Source organism: Temnothorax nylanderi, unplaced genomic scaffold (genome assembly GCF_030848795.1).
Source record: "Temnothorax nylanderi isolate EJ_2023f unplaced genomic scaffold, tnyl_v1.0 TNYL_tig0123_pilon, whole genome shotgun sequence".
Classification (NCBI taxonomy): Eukaryota; Metazoa; Arthropoda; class Insecta; order Hymenoptera; family Formicidae; genus Temnothorax; species Temnothorax nylanderi.
The window spans coordinates 94,636-114,787 of NW_027249185.1; the positions used below are offsets into that span (position 1 = coordinate 94,636).

The 20,152-nt window shown below is 34.1% G+C and overlaps 2 protein-coding genes across 9 annotated transcripts in view; one reads left to right on the forward strand and one right to left on the reverse strand.

Annotated features, from left to right (window-relative positions):
- The window catches only part of Retn (retained), a gene marked incomplete at its 5' end in the record, with an annotated part of 74,490 nt that extends 69,376 nt beyond the window's left edge, over positions 1 to 5,114 (forward strand). Inside the window, one exon of the mRNA XM_071713357.1 lies at positions 357 to 5,114. Coding sequence (XP_071569458.1) covers positions 357 to 514 — 158 coding nt within the window. The remainder of the gene's footprint in view (positions 1 to 356) is intronic.
- Positions 5,115 to 6,248: 1,134 nt separating this feature from the next.
- The window catches only part of Crtc (CREB-regulated transcription coactivator), a 40,052-nt gene continuing 26,148 nt past the window's right edge, over positions 6,249 to 20,152 (reverse strand). For 7 of the 8 annotated variants that reach the window (XM_071713349.1, XM_071713354.1, XM_071713353.1 and 4 more), the window contains 5 exons: positions 19,496 to 19,690; positions 19,062 to 19,223; positions 15,679 to 15,753; positions 15,322 to 15,484; positions 6,249 to 12,835 (listed from right to left, as the gene is read on the reverse strand). In XM_071713349.1, the coding sequence (XP_071569450.1) occupies positions 12,618 to 12,835; positions 15,322 to 15,484; positions 15,679 to 15,753; positions 19,062 to 19,223; positions 19,496 to 19,690 (813 nt within the window). In that variant the 3' untranslated portion in view covers positions 6,249 to 12,617. Of the gene's footprint in view, positions 12,836 to 15,321; positions 15,485 to 15,678; positions 15,754 to 17,392; positions 17,456 to 18,140; positions 18,147 to 19,061; positions 19,224 to 19,495; positions 19,691 to 20,152 lie in introns of all 8 variants that reach the window. The other variant, XM_071713356.1, reaches the window with a different exon arrangement.

Consider the following 20,152-nt stretch of genomic DNA (forward strand, 5'->3'; position numbering starts at 1 on the left):
GCAATGAGATAAAATTTCCTTTATCGAAATTATAATTTTCTTTTAACCTTTCTGAACTCACCCTATTTTCTATGACACATAGACTCACCGACTTATATAATAAAAATATAATACATTAAGTTTGTTTTTAGTTAAACTTTGATTTCTTGTTAAAGTTGGGGATGTCTTCTATGGAAAAAAAATAGTGAATAAAATCAATCTTTATTTCTGATAATGTGCTTTGAAGCTAACATGGTTTTGTGTTTCGTAGGTCTGAGAGACCGTAGGGTGAGTTCAGGAAGGTTGAGGAGATTAAATTTACATTATTCGTAAAAAGAAGAAACTATTTATTAAAATAATTTTTCTTTCTTTTTTAGAAAGTGGACGAAGAGAACTAGAAATTAGTGTAAATATTGATGGTATTTTGTATGAAGGTGTCCTGTCAGTTAAACGTAGTGAGAGTAATAATGAGAGCAGTAGTACTCCGTCAAGCCCTAATAATAATGATAAACGGGCACAAAATAACGAATCGTGAACGCTTTGAAGACACGTGATTTCATACGAAACGAATTAGCCTCGGAGAGTCTAATCAATAATTTCGCTTTCCAAACGAGACATTCGAGCAGACATTGTGAATATTTAATTAAAAAATAAAAAGTTACTTCCTTCTTTTATTTCCTTCTTTTAAATGCAGGATAAAACTTTCCAGCATTTATATATTAAAACATTTAATCCTGTTTTTTAATGTTTCTTTACAAGTTTCTTTGTGAAAGGTTTATTAGAGGAATTAGCGATTCTTTTCAAACATGAAAACGCAACTGCGTTTTAATTGGAAACTAAAGAAATCAACTTTCCGTTTGCTTGCAGTGTAATGTTGCAAACTTTCTTATTACTTTGGGTATTACCAAATACTTAAATTTGAATAAAAGTTGTCTATATTGTCTATCCGAATATCTCAAATATGTTTGAAGAGCAGAGTTATTGCGCTCGGAAATTAATAGTTCCGAATAGTTCCGCATATATATGGGGCATTCCATGCCAAATCGACCTGGGTTTGACCCTCGACCTCTCGGATTTGGTCGGCGATTTTTTATGTTATTGTTCTAACTCTAAAATGCACTCGGAATTTTTTTAGATTTTTTTTTATAAAATTGATTTCGTTATAATTTTTTAAACCGACATATTGATGGCCACAATTTAAAAATCTGAAAAAAAATTCTCAAAAATCTTGTGTCAAATATCAAAATTTTTAAGCCTTAACCCGAAATGGGCCGGCGTTCGCTTCTAATCTTTTCGAGTTTTTTTCAAAAAAAATATTGAAAAAAATTAGAAGCAGACGTCAGTCTACTGTAGGCTGTTGCTTAAACTTTTTATATACAACACAGGATTTTTGAGAATTTTTTCAAATTTTTTTAAAGCAATTTTCCAAAATAAAAAAAATTGCGTCGAAAAAATCTGAAAAAAATTCTCAAAAATCCTGTGTTATATACAAAAATGTTCAAGCAACAGCCTACAGTAGACTGACGTCTGCTTCTAATATTTTTTTCGAAAAAAACTCGAAAAAAGCTCGAAAAAATTAGAAGCGAACCCCGGCCCACTTTGGGTCAAGGCTTAAAAATTTTGATATCTGACACAGGATTTTTGAGAATTTTTCCAGATTTTTAAATTGTGGCCATCAATATGTCGGTTTAAAAAATTATAAGTAAATCAATTTTATAAAAAAAAATCTAAAAAAAATTCTGAGTGCATTTTAGAGTTGAAACAATAACATAAAAAATCGCCGACCAAATCCGAGAGGTCGAGGGTTAAACCCAGGTCGATTTGGCATGGAATGCCCCATTATAACATCGCTAAGCAACTTTTTCACATAAGAACTGATAAGAAAAGAAAAACGAAGAAATACGCCATATAATTAGGTGCATATAATTAACAAACAAAAGGATAATTGTATCGCTCCGTTGCTATACTCCACTTTTTATTAGAGATAAAAATTTATAAATCATTAGGAGAATTGAGATATTTTTATTGGTATTGAAATATCAGTGATCTTTTTTACCAAAGTGAGATTTGTTTATAAACTGAAATAATTTAGATGTAATGTGATATTAGATACAGAATGTTAAATGTAACAATTATGATGAATGTATGTTTGTAAATGTGTAGAGATTTCGTGACTATTATGTACAATATGCACTAATGGTGTTTCGTGCGCTTGCATCCGACAGTTAAATTTATTATTACTGTAATATTTAAATAATATACGTTTATGGATAATTTGTTCAATCAATGAGCTCCAACTGATTTACTTACTATGATGGTTCAACTACTTCATGCACGTAAATAAAAAATCAAGGAATTGCATTTCATGAAGTATTATTCTTAATGTAAACCCACTGAATACCATTAATGTATACAATTGTACTTTCCAATATATTTTGACTATAAATTTTTATCATTGGAGTATGCGCAAACGGAGTATGAATACATATCATATTATACGATATGTTCATTTTAAGTGAGAACCGTGAAAAGAACTATCGATGCAAATTTTGACACAGCTTTACGTAAGTTTGTCAAATTAAGTAACAATTATAATAATTGTTGAAACTGAGTTAGACCTTATTTTAGGATACATTAGATAGATATCGAATGTTGTAAATATGATTTTTCTGCTTTTGTATACATATGCGTCTACACATTTTTTTCTATCACGTTATTTTAAACAGTATCAACATTTGTATTTTTTCTTAAAATCGAAACAAACTAATGGTAAATGGCATAAACATTTTTAATTCTCGGTGCATCCGAATTAAATGATTTTAAATGCAACATTTTCCTGCCTGCTTCATGATAAATTTTGCACTTGTAGATATACGAGGATCAGAAATATTTTTTGTGCCACCTCTCTGCCATGTTCTTTCTCTTCATTAAAGGAATGTGGAACTATTGATTCACAAAATATATTATGTATATATATGTATGTATTTCTTTTGTAATAATTTAGATCATTTTATTCTTATTTTAAGATCACTGTTATCAAAATCAAACTTTTTTTAGACAATATATTCTTTAAGTAAGTGTATTTCATAAGCTATTTTTCTCGTTAAACGAACGGTATTATCGACATAGAAAATGTTATGTAATAATACATGTATTTCTTTTTTTTGTATTTGTATTATTTGCATTACCTAGCTTACATGATTTTATTATATAAAATGTAAATTTTTTAAGCAAAGTATCCTTTGTTTCCTAAATTGAATTCTCTAAAGGATATCTTAATCGAAAGCATACGTGTGATGACCGCATCACAAATGATAATGAGTTAGAATAGTTAGATGATTTTTCGACATTGATTCCGCAATCTTTCGTTAGATAAACGAACGTTAGAGGACGAATTAGTTGTTTTGATGATAACACAATTTTTTTTAATTTAATTTAGATATTAAAGGACATTCGTTGTTGTTTCATCTTTGACGCGGAGAAGTTTCAAAAGTAGAGATAATACTTGATAATTATCTAATAAAAATTACGAAATAAATTATGCATCTATATTTCGTAATATTATAAATCAATCCTATTATAAATTAATATAACAAACATATAACTTTTTTGTTTATACTCCAGTAGATATTTACTTATTGTGAATCTCTCTCTCTCTCTCTCTCTCTCTCTCTCTCTCTCTCTCTCTCTCTCTCTCTCTCTCTCTCTTTCTTTTTTTTCTCTCTCCCTGAATGTAAATAAATATAATGCATTTTTAGAGTTATTGATTTAGAATGATTAGTTACCTATATTAAAAAATAGTTATAAGGGTCAGTAAAAGAAGTAGTTAAAAGATCATGAAGATAGAACATCGAGACAAATAAAATTCGATGAGAACGACAGAAATACGTGAATCATACACATATGTCGCATTATTCAATGCCTGATGTTTGATATATGTGTGCTAGAGCGTATCTTACAAAAAATAATCTACACAAGATTTATACATGTTAAATACATCAAATAAAACATTCTTAGTCATGGTTATTGAAATATGTATTTAGTAAACGTATTAGTGTGTAGAAGTAATGGTAAAACTATAGCGAGAATCTATCGCAAGGCTGTTTAAGAACTAAGATAGATAAAAATAGATATTATCAAGTCGTACAATTTTTCAGAGACTAAACTCTGAGAGATTCCTAGATTATTGTACAATATTAAAGTTTTACCAAAAAAGACTGTATAGTTTTAAAAATTACACTTTTAGAATTTTAAGTCGTGAAATTATATAAGTGACGTTTTAGTAATTTTAAGTTACGATTATTATTACACGATATCATTGTTCATCACATACATAATATCATTTTGTTTATTACGTTAAGTTGTAGTGTATTTTCTATAGCTTTCGGCTAGTAGTAGAAAGCAGTTTGTCTAGCATCTTTCAAATATACCTGACGAAAATGTAAAAAAAATTGATAGTTATTCGTAACCACTATCACATGCTGCGCACAAACCCGCACGCGAATTGGAGATCAAGTAATCTGATCTTGCGCAACGTTTTTATAATTTCTTTTTTGTATTTTGTATTCTCGTGCATTTTGCGACCCTAGCAAGGACTCACTTTAACAGAGTGTTGCTGCTTCAACTTTGATGTTTCGCAGCTGTAGACATATTTGAATGTTACATAATTAGAATATTGAAGTAAAATGTTAAATAATTTTGTCTTGGCGAAACGATGTGTTTATCGGCCAATTCTGACATTATCATGTTTATAGTGAAGAGAAGAGAAACGTCCTTCATTTTATCCTCCTCTGCTAAATGCAATGAGCGTTATGAAGGATTAACTTGTTATACTATATGTTTGGACGTTTCATATGTATATATTCATAGCATCAAAATGACGCTAGTCCAAACGTATTATTAGCGTCAAAATGAAGCTATTCCAAGCGTATATAAGATTTCTATTTGAAATATGCTAGGCGCTTACTGCCATACCAGAGCGAGAAAGGATATAGTATAGTTGCTAGAATAGTTATTAATAAGTGTATTATTAGTGTAATACTATTATACTACCGTTATTATAAATATTATCACACTGTCAACACATTATGAATTGTTATAATGTGAATAATAATAATAACGAATAATTAAAATAATATTTCGTCACATTTTTATTACTTTCCATTTTGCATGTTGAAAACTAATATATTACATATTAATTTCAGAAGTTAAAACATTGACTATTAGAAATATTATTGAAATATCAATGCAAAATCAATTCTCGCCTCGTATTGGAATATTTCTTTCTAATAATTTTTACGATTTTTTTCAGCGTCTCCAAAGACGCGTAATCAAATTCGTTTAATTTTTAACGCATATTGTTAATCTGATTTTAAAACGTTTCATTAATTAATAATTATTACATTTATTATAATTATGCGAATTTAACCAGTTCATACGCTAAAAAAGATGACAAATTGCGATCATTCGTATTGTTTCCTTCGTAATAGCGAACTACGTCATAAATTAATTTATTAAGTAAATTAACAGACTCAAATGAAACATGACAAATTTTACAAACAAAAGATTTCTTGAATATCGTCTAGTGTTTTACCTCGATATGCGGACGTTCAATTTCCTCTTCTTTTCTTGATTATAATGTTTCAATGTCATTTATCGTCAGATTAGTCATTAAAACGTGTAAGGAAGAGATTTTGAGATTAACAATCTCAAAATATTGTTACAAGAAACGGGTATCTCGAGTATCGTCCCGTTTTCGTAATAGATAAAAAATGATTCGCGTTTTCGTTGATCTAAATAATGTTTCTGCATTGTTTGTTGTCGAAACTTGTGCCAAAAAAATGAGAAAAATTATGACGCACCGAACATTGTTAAAGAGATATCTCAAAATTCGTTATTTTTCATGTCGGTGTCAAGAGACGCGTTTTTCTCGATGATTTAAATTGCGTAACAATACTCCAACGTTGTTTATCGTCGGATGTTTTACGCACAAAATTGACACATAATTCTTTGATAAAAAAAAACATACGAGCGCGCGCGCGCGCGCAATAGCAAAACAATATTAATTAAAATATTTATTCATTTATTTATTTCATAAAGCAAAAAATGTGTATTTTGTTATTGTGGTTTTTATTAAATTATTATTTTACATGATAGATTCAGCTTACGCGGATAATCGCCGTGTTCTCCGGGCTGAACTCTTAGCGCCAATCGAGATAAAAAGAGATAAAGAGAGAGAGAGGTACCTAGGCAAAAACACAGACGCTTCGTAGACGTTCAAGATTTAATTAATAAAGTCACGATTAAAACATGAAGAAGACACATAAATCGTCAATCGGTTTTGTGCGCTTATACATTATGGACGTCGGAAACAGAGATAATGCACCGTGTAATCGGCACGTCCGATAATATCCCGAAAATGTATGTACAATCTGTCCCTGTCGTTCCGTAATCGGTCTACTTTGTAACAATATGAAACGATTATTTACATCGACGGCTAGGAGAATTCGAGAACGATGAAAATGTTCCAGGGAACTTAGATGCTAAATGGCAATATTCTTCTCTGTGAGTGTGTGCGTGTCGCATGTATTATGTGTGAATGAGCGTATTTGCCTCTGGTTTTTTTCTTTCGTACCCGAGCTTCTCTCTTTTTCCTTCCGAAATATATCGTTGCATGCCGAACAGAAATCGTATATGATTCGAATAACGCGAAGCGACTCGAGATGGGATCTTTGCACTTGGAAATAGACTATACAGGATGATTCCAACTAGACTGGTTTTAATAGCTATTTTCGAAGACAAAATAGAAAAAAGTAGTAGAAGAAAATCTTTCATTATTTAGTATAAATATCAACCATTCTAAGATTATATTTTTTCGAATATACAATAATACATATCTGTACCTTGGAAGTAAAGAATCGTATCTCCATTATTATAAATTCAGAGAAAACAAAGTTTAAAGTTTTTAACAGAGAAATGGTGTATTCTTTAGATATAAAATAAAAATAGTAACTTGATTGTTGAGTTTTTAATAAAGTAATTTAACTAACATATTAATAAATTGTTACAGTACTTTAATTTTAATAGTACAACTGTGTCAATAACACGCTGTACCTGACCAAAATTAAGGCACCATGAAAATTTTCAATACGACTTTTTCTAAATATTTTATCTTAGGAACCAGTAATAATAGACATAAGACCCTTTATACAATTTAAGCTCCTGATATATTGAAAAACATATTAACTCCATTTTGACAAAAACTGGAGATACAATACTTTGCTTCTATGGTACAGATATACTTACAAGATGCAACTGCACTTCTTTTTTATAAATGGAATTAATTCTTCTCATTGTTCTGCACATAAAAGCATTAAAGTAAGATAATGTGAAAGATTCTTTCTTGTGAGGATTTTGCAAGAATAATGTGTATTCGCAGTATTTATTTGAAAAAATGATTTGAAAGAACGAACTACAACTTGTTTTAATACTTTTATACGCAGAATAATGAGAAGAATCGATTTACGCTAAAAAAAAGTATGATTCCATTTTTTTTAAATGCAGTTGCATCTGCAAGTGTATCAATGCGAGAAGAAATATGGGAAGAAATCATAGAACAATAGATTGTGCTAAAAGATTTTCTTCTATATATAAAATCACTCTATATTCAGTGTATATATCTTTCGCGAATGAAATCAATGTCATCGAATATTACTCGATTATGGAATAAAGCGACGTATTTAAAATCGCGTTGCTTTGAATAATTACGCTTTTAAATGCAGACTGATTCGTAACACGTTACAAAAATACGCAGGCGAATTGATCGTGTCGTTCCGGTTATAGATGACAAAAGTTGTACAATTTGCGAAACATCCGCCGCGATTGACTAACTGTTAATTAGTTAGATTAGGACGAGTATCAATCTGACGAAAAGGCTCGTTATTGAAACGCTCAGGCACCGATATTTCTTGGAAAATCGTAAATAGCGTTTATCTTCCCCTCCCGGCATTGTTCGTCAAACTTATCCGCTACTTAAAGATAAAACGACGGGTCAAAAATTAACGGAAAGTTGAATGAGAATGAATACTTAGAGCAACGTTTTAATCGCTGTATAATCTCTTTGATATCTATGGCAACGTCTCTCTGTTATGATATGTAACGTAATCATATACAAAGCGAACAAACATTTTGACGGACACAATTCACCGGCGCGTGAATCAATCGGTACAGATAATATGCGAATGCAACGATTGCGAGAATGCACATGGTGTACGCTTAGCCGACACGAGCGAGAGCCACACGCGTGGCGAATAACGTGACGGATATTTGGCTTGGTATTTAGTGTGTGTCGAAAGAGAGCTCTTTTCTTTTTTATTTAAAAAAATCGATGTCTGAGAAATGGTGTTCACAATAATGTAGTACAACAACGTAACGGTATTACATATAGATAATATATATATAATATATATTTATATATATAATATTATTTATAATAATAGGTAATTTTTCTTTTACCACAGTATAACATGGCTATATACAAATATTACAAATTTTTTCTTTCATTAAGCCCTCACGGATCGACGCGACCGATCGATCTGACGCGAGACTAGGCAGCGACGCTTTCTCCACATTCGCTGCTTACTTAATTTTCTTTTAATTGCACGTTACAACAGGCTTGCGATCTTATTAATCTTAAGCCAGTCTCTCCTCTCCTCGATGCGATAAAACAGAGGGAGAGAGAGATAGGGAGAGAGAGAGAGAGCGTGAGAGAGAGAGAGAAAGAAAGAGAGAAGAAAGAGAAAGAGGAGAAAGAGAGAGAGGAGAGAAAGAGAGAGGAAGAAAGGGAGAGAGGGAGAGAGGGAGAGAGAAAGAGAGAGAGAGAGAGAGAGAATGTGTGTATGTTTTAGAATGCGTGTGATAAGAGGAAAGAAAAATAGGAAAGGTATTTCCTGTTAGATTAAATTAAAAAAGCTAGGCATAAAACTTAGAAACATATAGGAGACAGAAAGAAACAGAGATTACATTAAAATTCGTTTCGATTGAGGCTTCAACGTGGTTTCGTATAGCAGCAAGTAAGAAAACACGTACGAATTTACACGATTACATGTTTCAAGATGTAAAATCTTCCTGAGGATACTTTGGTCGTGCTACGTTGGAGTCATTTCGCTTCCTACTCTTAAAAAGAGATTCGTCTTTAGAAAATTGATTTGTAACGTAATCCGAATTGTATGTATGTGTAACGCTAAACAAAATATAATGTTCATTGCGATGTTATACATTTATACATTCTGTCTTCGAATTTCATCACAAGCTTGTACAGATCGTTAAAGAGATGCCGATATTACGATCTATATTACAGAAGTGATCAAATTTTGTAAAAACGTCTGTGCGAAAAATTGATTTTTCTTTCCACATGTAACGTGTCTCCCGGGCATCGCATCTTCTCAATCACGATCGTCGAATCTCAAACTAAGAAAAATATCATTCGTTTTAGTATCGAGGCATCGTTCGCTATTAAATTATAAACAATTTGAAATAAATTTTTCACAAATGAAATATTATCTCAAGCTAGATTGAACATGCACCGAATATTCGCCAAGGAAAAAAAACAAATGTCAGGGGATTTATAAGCAAGAGAAAAAGCACGAAAACACAGTGTTTGTGCAAAGATAAAAGAGATCGTAATATAAAAACGTGTACAATTCTCGTTACGATCTTTTTGAGGCCGATAACTCGATACTATTACAATTACGCCCTCATTCGTTAAGATTAATACAAGATGAAATTAGCGCTGTCAGATTATATCACCTATTCAATAACCATTTTTACATTTTATTCCGATAAAAACGATAGAAATTTAATTGAAGATCAATACGGATTGATTAAATTCGCTTAATTAGTAACACAACAATTAACACAATAACGTGATTTCCTTTCTATGATTTTTGCCATATATTGCATACATTACCCGTAATCTTTTGCATTTTGAATATATCGTAGCTTTGAATATCGAAAGACAGCAATGTACGTTCCGCATTATGTCAGACACGATATAACAGGAATAAATCTGTCTTTCTTCTCCAAAGATCCTGGTTAACCCTTAAATGCCACACCTCTCAAGAATCTCGTAAATGACACATGGGGTCTAAAAGACCCCAGCATGAAAAATGTCTCCTTACTTATTGATTTTTTGATATTTAGTTATGAAAATTATTTTCAATGTTGTTCAAGGCTTAGAAAAGAGAATAAAATGCTTATATTGTTAAAATTTCAATTTCAACATAGTATAAAAAATTAAGATCGCCAACAGTTAAAATGTTGGCTCCAAAATCAAAAAAATAAAAAATAATAAATAAATAAATATGAGCTCCATATTTGGCGGGAACATTTGAAAATATATCATTCTAAAGGGTCTGGGGTCCGCTGGACCCCGGGTGGCATTTAAGGGTTAAAATTCTATGTTCTTTACATTTTCCCTTTGCAAGCCTTTCTCGTATTTACGGTTAAAATGACAATGACAAATTGACGTTTACGATCCTGGTTAACATTTAACTTGGTTAAAACCTTACGTTAAACGACCGACGATCATATACATACGTTTATATTGCACGGTTATGAGTCGATAGCACGATCTTACAATCTATGACGAATATCTACGCGCTTTTGGCACCTCTTGCATTTGCATATACGCGGACGAGATTTTTTTTTGCAAGTAAAAGAGAGAGAGAGAGAGCAAACGGGAAGAGAATTTCATCTACTACGATAAATTTTTTGGATATATCAATGATTCAACTCTTGGTCACATTAATCACATTTTAAATATGTAAAGATTATTGTTAAAATTTCTTCCGTCGAGATGCACTCTCCGCGGGTTTTTTCATCGTGTAAAAAAGCTCCTGTGATTACGAGGTGTGTGCGCGCCAATTGATGGTGTGTAACGAGCGATAATGTAAAAAGAGACATTCTCCACTTTACACTTCGTACACACAAGAGCTTTCCTAGCACCATTCCGTATATTTAATTATCTTTGCAGACATAGGATGATCTATATTTATAAGATATGAACGTGATATTAGCGATAGCGATTTCATTGCGATTTACGTCTGTTTCAAATTTCAATCTATTTAATATAATGTGAAAGGTGTATGTGCTGAATTATGCACCGTTGGGGACTCAGACTACGCTATACCATCGATTCTACCGCGTTCTTCCGGTATGCCGTAGCCTGATTCCGTAACACTAATCGCCTACATTATGTCATTAACTAGAACGAAGAATTTGAATGTTATTCGAGAAAGATATGGTACGCTACTTACAATGTGTCTAGATATAAGAGTCATCTTCTTGATTTCACAGTTATTAACAATTATCTTAAATTTCACATTCGATTAACTATCGAATGCGCATAAAGTATAATGTATTACTTTCAAAAAACAATTGACAACCGCCGAGGGTACACGCATATGACATTTTCTTCCTCCTCGTTATTATCACTGCGTTTGTTCAGCGATGAGAAAAGCAATTAATAATTAACGGAGATTGGAAATTATATAATTAACCATTCTTTAAGTAAAATGGTAAATCTAAAAATGATTATCAGTAGCAGGATTGCATGTCTGAAACGTAGAGAAGTCCGTTTCCCGAAAAACTCTTATGCAGTCTCTTCGGTGAGATTGCTTTTAAATTTCTTATAGATTTAATCGTTCAGTATCACAGATCCAATCGTAATTTTTGCGATAAATGTTAATCGAGTCCTAAATTTGTTCAATAATACAATCCTGTATTGCCTAAACTAATTCGTAGTGTAACGTGAACGTGATATTAAGAGTGAGGAAAAAATAACGAATTATTCGTATAGATTAGGTACTACTAACACAAATGTTTTATGATCGTAAGTTGTAATCGCAAGGATGTAATGAGGAAAAGGAAACATAAGACTCTAGATCGCTGTTGGCGTGTACCGCCGATAGGCATCTCCCTCCTCTCTCACTTCTATATCTTTATGCGTTTTTTAATTACTCCCCCCCATTGAGGAGGATTATCGTTCGTCTTTTCTAACTTTAAATTGGCCTAAACGGTAGATTACTTCACTAGAATTGCATTATGATAAAAGCATGTATAAATCAGTAAACCTTTTCTTTTGTGCTTCTTAGAGATCATACATGATACAATGTACAAAGTAGTGTAAAATAAAAAAAGGGTTAATAAAGATTTTTATATATATTACTTAATCGTCAAGTAGCGGTTTATCACGAGCGGGAAACAACTTTCATTGACCACTGACCTGTTTCCAGAAAATATTTCGAAAGATTTCAGACGCAAATACGCTATCCATAAAAAAAACAATACAGATCTGACATCATGTACGGGTGGTTATGAGATAAAAAAAAATGCACAGCATTTTAACGAGATAAAAATATCTGCGTATAAATCTACTTAAGTTTATACGCGGTAAATAAAATTTACAAACATTTATACATATTGACGCGCGTTTTCCTGCAAATCTGCCAGTGCCCAAGAAGTGGTACCCCAAATATGTCAAAGTGTCTTAAGAATTAATCACGACACCAGGACAGAATTTTATTTTATCCTACGCAATAGTCGACACGAGTGTTGGTAAATGAGTAAAATTTCTTCCCTTAAAGTCGATCTAATCTAAAGTGGGCTTCGGCGCTGGAATCCGATATAACCATCGTAGGGTCAGCGAGCATTTGTAGCCCATCCACATCGATCGGATCAAGGCCCTGTCTGAGGGCATCGTCCGATGGGAACATTTCCGGGTCAAAATCACCCATCATCGCCGTTCCGAGGTCTTTCACAAATTCCGGATTCGTAAGATCATCCGCACCAGAAAAATCTGCAATACAGTATGGTTTTTTATCAGTTTTATCGAAGCACTTGAAGCATTTTCTTTATAATTTTTAACTTATTATAATTCGGAAAATATAAAACGAACATATCTATAATATTATATAATATTTTGTTTAAAATTTTCTTTATTATACAATAGGTGTAAAAATTATTCGTACACTAGGAATTTTCACAGAAAATAGTTTATTTCTGTGCGATAATAAATAGTAAACAAATAATCATTTTTTTTCATATTATAAAGTCTCTCTTTCTTAGTAATACCTCAAAAACAAAACTTATAAATTATGACATTTTATACCTACTCCAAAATAATAAGATAACAAAAAATAGTGATTTTCGAAGGCACAAAAGTACTCGTACACCATAATTATTTAATAATAAAAATTAAATTAATATTTTGTCGAGTATCCCTCTTAAAGTCGATCACTGCCTGTAGTCTTCGTGGCATCGAATCAACGAGATTTTTCGTTAGTAGGAAATTTCGTCCCATTCTTGTAGTAAAATTTTAATAAAGTCTGCACGATTCAATGCCTGTCTCTTTCTCACTACATCTTCGACAATATTTTACAAATATCCTAGGATTCAAATCCGGTGATTGTGGAGGAGTATGCAATTGTCGAGGCACATTATACAACAGCCAATTCTTAGTATTTAATTATAAATTGTGCGCTTTGGATCATTGTTTAGTTGGGAAATATATTGATCTCCGCGCGCGCGAGTCAAAGTCTTTTCGCGCTGACGGCTAGATTATTTTCTTAAATGGCAATATAGCTTATGGCTTATGATGATTCATTATACCTTCATTAAAATGTAATTTTCCAACCCTTCCAGCATTCATACAGCCCCACACCCTCACTGAACCATCGCCGTGTTTCACAGTGGGTATCGAATTAACCGGATTCAGTTCACAATTTATTTTTCGCTACACTGTGCGTCTCCCATCCGATCCAAAAATATTAAATTTATTTATATCATTAGACTCGTGAAAATGTCAACAAATTAATGGACGGCGATACGAGTCAAGCGCGGTATGTGATGCGCAAGTAAAGAATTAATAGTTACAGAAGTAACGAATTAAAATGTATATAATATCATATACATATATTCCAACTTAATAGACTGCGCGCCGATTATTTGTCGGACTTGAAACACAGCTATCGTTGGAACATTAATACCCTTCCCTCCCCGGAATTAAATCGCGTCGATTTAATACATTTTAATTCGTTACTTCTGTAACTATTAATTCTTTACTTGCGCATCACGTACCGCGCTTGACTCGTATCGCCGTCTATTAATTGATTAAATTTATTCTTATCCGAGAATGTGACTTTATTCCAAAAGTCACTATCCTTAATGGGGGGGGGGGGGGGTAATTTTTGGCGAATTAAAGTCGTTTTTCCCGGTTAGTCTTGTGTGTATGTGTTGACCCAAAACTTCTTTCTTACTACTCGACGTGATAATCGTTATTGAGCATCACATTCCGAATAGTGCTGACTAAAACACCTCGTTTTTTCTGTTGTTGCAGCAATCGTCAGAGCACAAATTTTGGAATCTTTTTTGATAAGATGCACGATAAATCTTCATCGGTCTTTAAAGGGACGTGCGGTCGACTTCTGGGTGTATTTTTTACCATTTTTTTGTACACAAAATCGGTCAATAAGAGATTAAATCGTTGAGCGGGCTCGATCAACAATCTTTGTTTGCGCGAGACTTTCCGCATTGATTATGCACCCTAATAATAATTATTTTTCTTTCTTCCTCGTGTAGTCTCGTATCTTTTTCAAGTTCCCATTCTCGTAAAATAGAGAACAACGACGGTATGGAAGTTTGCGTCAATATATAAAGAAAAGGTTCAACCAAACAAAGCTCAAATGTAAACAAACATACGAAGTACGTTCCTTATCTAAGATTAGTTGTTGTCACTGATATCATAAGTGTTTACAAATATATACTTTGTGTGCCTTCAGAAATTACTATTTTTTTGTTATCTTATTGTTTTGAAGTATAAAATGTTATAATCTATAAGTTTTGTTATTGAGGTATTATTAAGAAAGAGACTTTATGATTTGACAAAAAAAAATAATCATTTGTTTATTATTTATTATCATCAGAAATAAACTATTTTCTGTGAAAATTCCTAGTGTACGAATATTTTTTACACCTACTGTACATGATTAAGTTAATTTCTTGAAATATTGATAAACAATTAAGAATTACTTTGACTTTATGGATAATGATTTTTATCATAAAACGTTATCAAAAATGGTATAACTTATTCGAAAACGAGTAAAATTAAAAAATTAACACATTTTCTGCCCGATAAGTTTTACCATGTATATGTATGCCATAATTAATTTTCACATTAGCATAAGCATATTATAATGATAAAATATTACAATACCGTAGCTACCGTAACTACCGGTGATAAGTCAACGTGTTAAAAAATCCCGATACACGTCCATGCGATAATACCTGTGAGAATGATCGTAGGTGTATTTGGAGTTTGCGGGGTGAGCTGCTGAGTAGCAGTGGTCGTCGTCGTCGCAGGTTGATAGCATGTCCCCATTTGTGGACTCGTGCTAAAGTATCCCGTGTCTGCGCTGCCTAATTCGCCACCGACATTAATCACGTCGCTCTGAGGCACAGAGACAATATTAAAGAATTAAACAAAGATAAAAGATAATGCGATACAAACCCCATCGCAAGAAGAAGGTATTTTAATTTGGAGTTTCTTTCGTAAAGATATTTTTACAGAAATTTTATAATTCGTTATAAATCTCTGTCTCTTTACAGCAACAAATTATAAAACTTAGACACTGATCTTCTTACCTGCGTGTAATTCGTAGTATGATTCGGTGACCCGATAAACGTCCCAATCGTGTTCGCCTGCACCGGCGTGTCCATCTGAAGTAGAGAAAAAAGAAAGAAAGTCGTAGAAATGAGCCTGGCATCCATTGAGAGAAGCCTCGGGGAAGGATTTACCGCAGCCGCGATTTAATCCGATTCGTCTTTAAGCGAATGCGCGAACGTTGATGCGTTCTCGCGTGTAACGCGCGTTTCCAGCCCCCAAATGCTTTTTATAGAATGATCTGCGAGGGACACTGTACACGCGCGAGGGAAAACAGCGGAAGAAGAGTATAAAGAGAGAAATAAATACGATCGAACTGTAAGCTCGTAAGCTCGTGGCCGCTCGCCCGAGGATCGTCCCCGTTCGACCTCGGAATCTATCACGACGTTGGTTACCGTTCGATTTCCGGATCCTCCGATTCCCCTAATAGCCATTGTTAAATGAAATCCGTTTTCGCTTAGTCGGCATCCACGAGAAACTTATTGCTTCGTCCTACACGTCTATTATTTCGCAAGTACAAGTTTCCAGCCGTGTGTCTATTCCCGCTTATTTAACTTAGCTCGAAATTCAAGACTCTTCGCCCGAAAAAATGAGTTATTATAATTAGATCGTTCTTAGATTCACCGATGCTAATACCCAGGCAGCACGCATGTCTTAAAGATGTTTTAAAAGATGTCTTTTAGACATTTGCGTGCTGTCTGGGTATCGAGGGGCAATATCGAACGGTAATCTGCACAAATGAGGCTGTTTGGGGTTTGAACGACGCTTTTCATTTCGTAAAACATCGTCTTTTCCATTCTATCACTTAAACCGGCGGCTCGGCGCGTAACTATCCGTGCAATATTAAATGCCATGGTAATGGCTATTTGTGCGTGATAACGAGGGAATAAAAAGGGAGGCCCTCCGTGACAAAACCAGTCCCGCAGCGGCGCAGCACGCACCACGGCAACTTTGGCATGTGCATATGTAACAGCGCGTTTCCGAGTTAACGCGGGATATCAATTGAGAGTACACGTTACGAATCGCGGATTATTATTAGCCTCCTGCACTCCTGATACCGCCGATAAGAGCCCGCCTATTACGTATTTTTCCTCGTTTATGGTTTTTAACGGCGCATTTAAAATTTCCCTTCGACCGGGGTTTTAATGTTTTAAACATTAGCGCGCAGTGGCATGATATTTCACCGCGAAGCAATATTTCACCTTAATCTACAAATATTTCATCCCCTCGGGGATCTGATATTTTTCCTTCGCCGCACGTGCAAGTGAGTTCCATGCACGGGAATACATTTGGCACGCGTTTATATGCAACACCTCCGCTGTTCGAGTACCATGAAAGATACGGCGTTTGTGTAAATTCACAGTTCTTTTTTTAATGCGCTAATTAAGCAGCTTATTAGGTACTGTATTAATTATCCACCTCCCTCTTGATTTAATATACGTACTCATCAAATATCTAAATGATATTGAATCTACTCTCCGTATCGCGGAGGGTAACGATGTTTCTGCGTTTGATCTTTAATAATTGCAATACAGCACGTGTAATAACAGACATACAATTGTTAACTTTATAATTCTCGAGAGAGAAAATACTTTTTGCAAGCCTTGCAAAAGGTGTACCGCGACACCAACGCTGGACATGCTCTCAGTATTAAATTTGCAAATAAAAATGTTTCAACTAATGGCGATATTTCACCTCTATCTGCGTGGTCCAGGTGCAACCGAGTTCCATCAGCTGCTGCGCAAATCTGGGCCACTCCTGACGAATGCAGGCAACAGATAAACAACAAGACTTAAGACTGTAAGTCTAGTGGCAATATAATCAAATATAATTGTACCGCCGTCTTTTACGAATAAGGCTAATTTTCATTTAAAAAAAAAACTAGTTTTTTTTCTAATTCAATACTTTTGACGCGATTGACGTAACTAGTTACGATTTACAATTTCATAATAAGTGCATCGCATTAAATAAAAAATAAAAAAAAACGTCGAGAATCATAATTTAAAGTCTTTGAAGAATGGAACGTTTGACGATGTAACCGAGTAGAATATCAAGTGACTCCGACAGAATAATTCATACGAATCATTCGCTTGGAATAATTCATCGCGTAGCATTATAATTATAGCTTTGAAGGTCAAATCGCCTGAAGAGTAATGCATATTATATGTATTAAAATTCGCAAAAACCAATCAGCTTGCATGGCGAAATGTGAGTATTTATATCTATGCGCGAAAACTATTATATACATTAATGAGCAAAATATCTAAATGAGGAATTCCAAGTCCAAATTAAAATTGCAAAGCTAATTAAAATACAACCATTTTGTAATTCTACTTGCGTCTGATCGAAATTTGGATGTCGTTAATATTTAAGTTTGCCTTTATTTCGCTTTCGACTCTTACTATCCGTTAGATATACGAGCAGTTCAGCGGCAAATACTTACCAGTCCCTTCGACATGCATAAAAAAAGATTGAGCGCCAATTAGGATCGGGTATCCCTTAATTAATTATAATTGGAAAATTCATCATAATTTACATAATCACTGACTGTCAGACGATCGAATTCAGATTCGGAATTGGAGAACTATATTTTTCGCGCCCCGTATCGTTGCGTGAGTAAGCTCAACCCGATGGAAAAAAAAATTTAATTACGACGATCTCTCGCGTTTGAAAATATCGGTTGCCTTTATCGGGAATAGTGAAATAAAAATGCGCGCGCGAGTATTTCTGACGTTACGGTCACGCGTGTATACCTATTAAATAAGTCATACCATGCGAAATGCGCGCACACACATACGCACACTCTTTCTTTTTCTTTTTTTTCTCTGCGAAAACCCGAATGCAATTATATGTCGAAATACCGCGTAAAAACATGCAGCACGTGCGTATTCCAATCGCGAGCTCCACACGATCCGGAAAGGATTGACAAGGTTTCACGATTCAGCGCAGATTCGCAATTTCGGAACGATCGTGAAGACGGGGAGGGGGGGGGGGGTTGCCCGTTCCATAAAAGATGGAAATTACATATCGAATATTCCCTTGTCTGAGATAGAGCTTGAATGATAAAAATAAGAATGCCGAATGTACGACTGGACCACTGCCAACGTGTCGATCGAATATTTCCGATAGCTTGGAAAACTTTTACTTTCCCCTCACCTAAGTGGATAGTCGAGAGCGAGCCGATATTTTAATTTTACGAAACTTTTTCGAACTTGGGCTGAACCGATCTAACCGACTCAAAATTTAAGACCTATTTTTCGGAGATGTCCCGCCCGTGACACACTTCGCGAACTCAAACGAACGAGTCAGTCCCTTTTCCAGCCTTTTGCTTAAAAAAAAAAAAAAAAACGAATGACTCACGTACCATTGTGAACTGTTCGAATTCCTGCTGGAGGGTCGCCGCTTGCGCCTGACTGATGAAATAAGTATTCTGATCGATAGCATCGGACGTCAAGCTGGGTGGACCCGGATGTCCTGTAGGACTAGGCGGCGCCGATGGATTATTGCTATAACTTAAGGGACTTCCCTGAAAAAGGAATGCGCGCTACTTTCAGACTCGTTTACTCGCGCATGAGGCTATTATTGCAGACACGAGAGCGGAACTTTTCTCACGTTGGATGAAATTATACAAGTCTTTTAGATTAAATACAAACTATTATAGATTATCGTAATAGGGTGACTCTATATACGTAACGTTACTATTCAAATTGTTTTAAAAATTAATATTGTAGGGAGATAAAAAACTTGTTATTAAACGCTCGTTATCTTTCGATATTTTATGATAAAAGATGATCTCACTTGAACGGTTAGACTAGGTGACGATTGCGGCGACGGCCTGTTCACCGACTGCGTGGATCTATACGATCCCAACGAATTGAGCTGTGATTGTTGATGTTGTTGTTGTTGTTGTTGTTGCTGCTGCTGCTGCTGCTGCTGCTGCTGGTGGTGGTGCTGCTGCTGCTGGTGGTGCTGCTGGTGCTGGTGTGACGTTTTCTGAATGTCGAGTATCAATAAGATATAGTAAATAGCTATCAGCAACAATCACTGAAACTTATATAATATTAGAGCTATATATCAATTAACCCTAGCTAGCCACACTTATTTTCGAGTCCTTAATTCGCCACACTCCGGTCCGTGAGACCGCTCGACTTTGTTGCATTGTCATTTTCATTCTAATTAATATTTTTAAGCTTGTAATATAGGAATTGGAAATACAGAGTCTGAATAAGATATCAAGAAAATGATTTGAGTTAAAAATAAACTTACTACAAGGAAACTAGAAAATTATGTCATTATGTGAAAACTAGCAAAACATTCAGCGGTCCACTGGACCAGAATGTGACGAGCTAGGGTTAACATTTGCTATCCCTTGGACCGATAATTTTGTAGAGAAATGCCCATTTCGTTTATTCAGTATAACTGATTAGAGATGTCAAACATTTATATATATATATA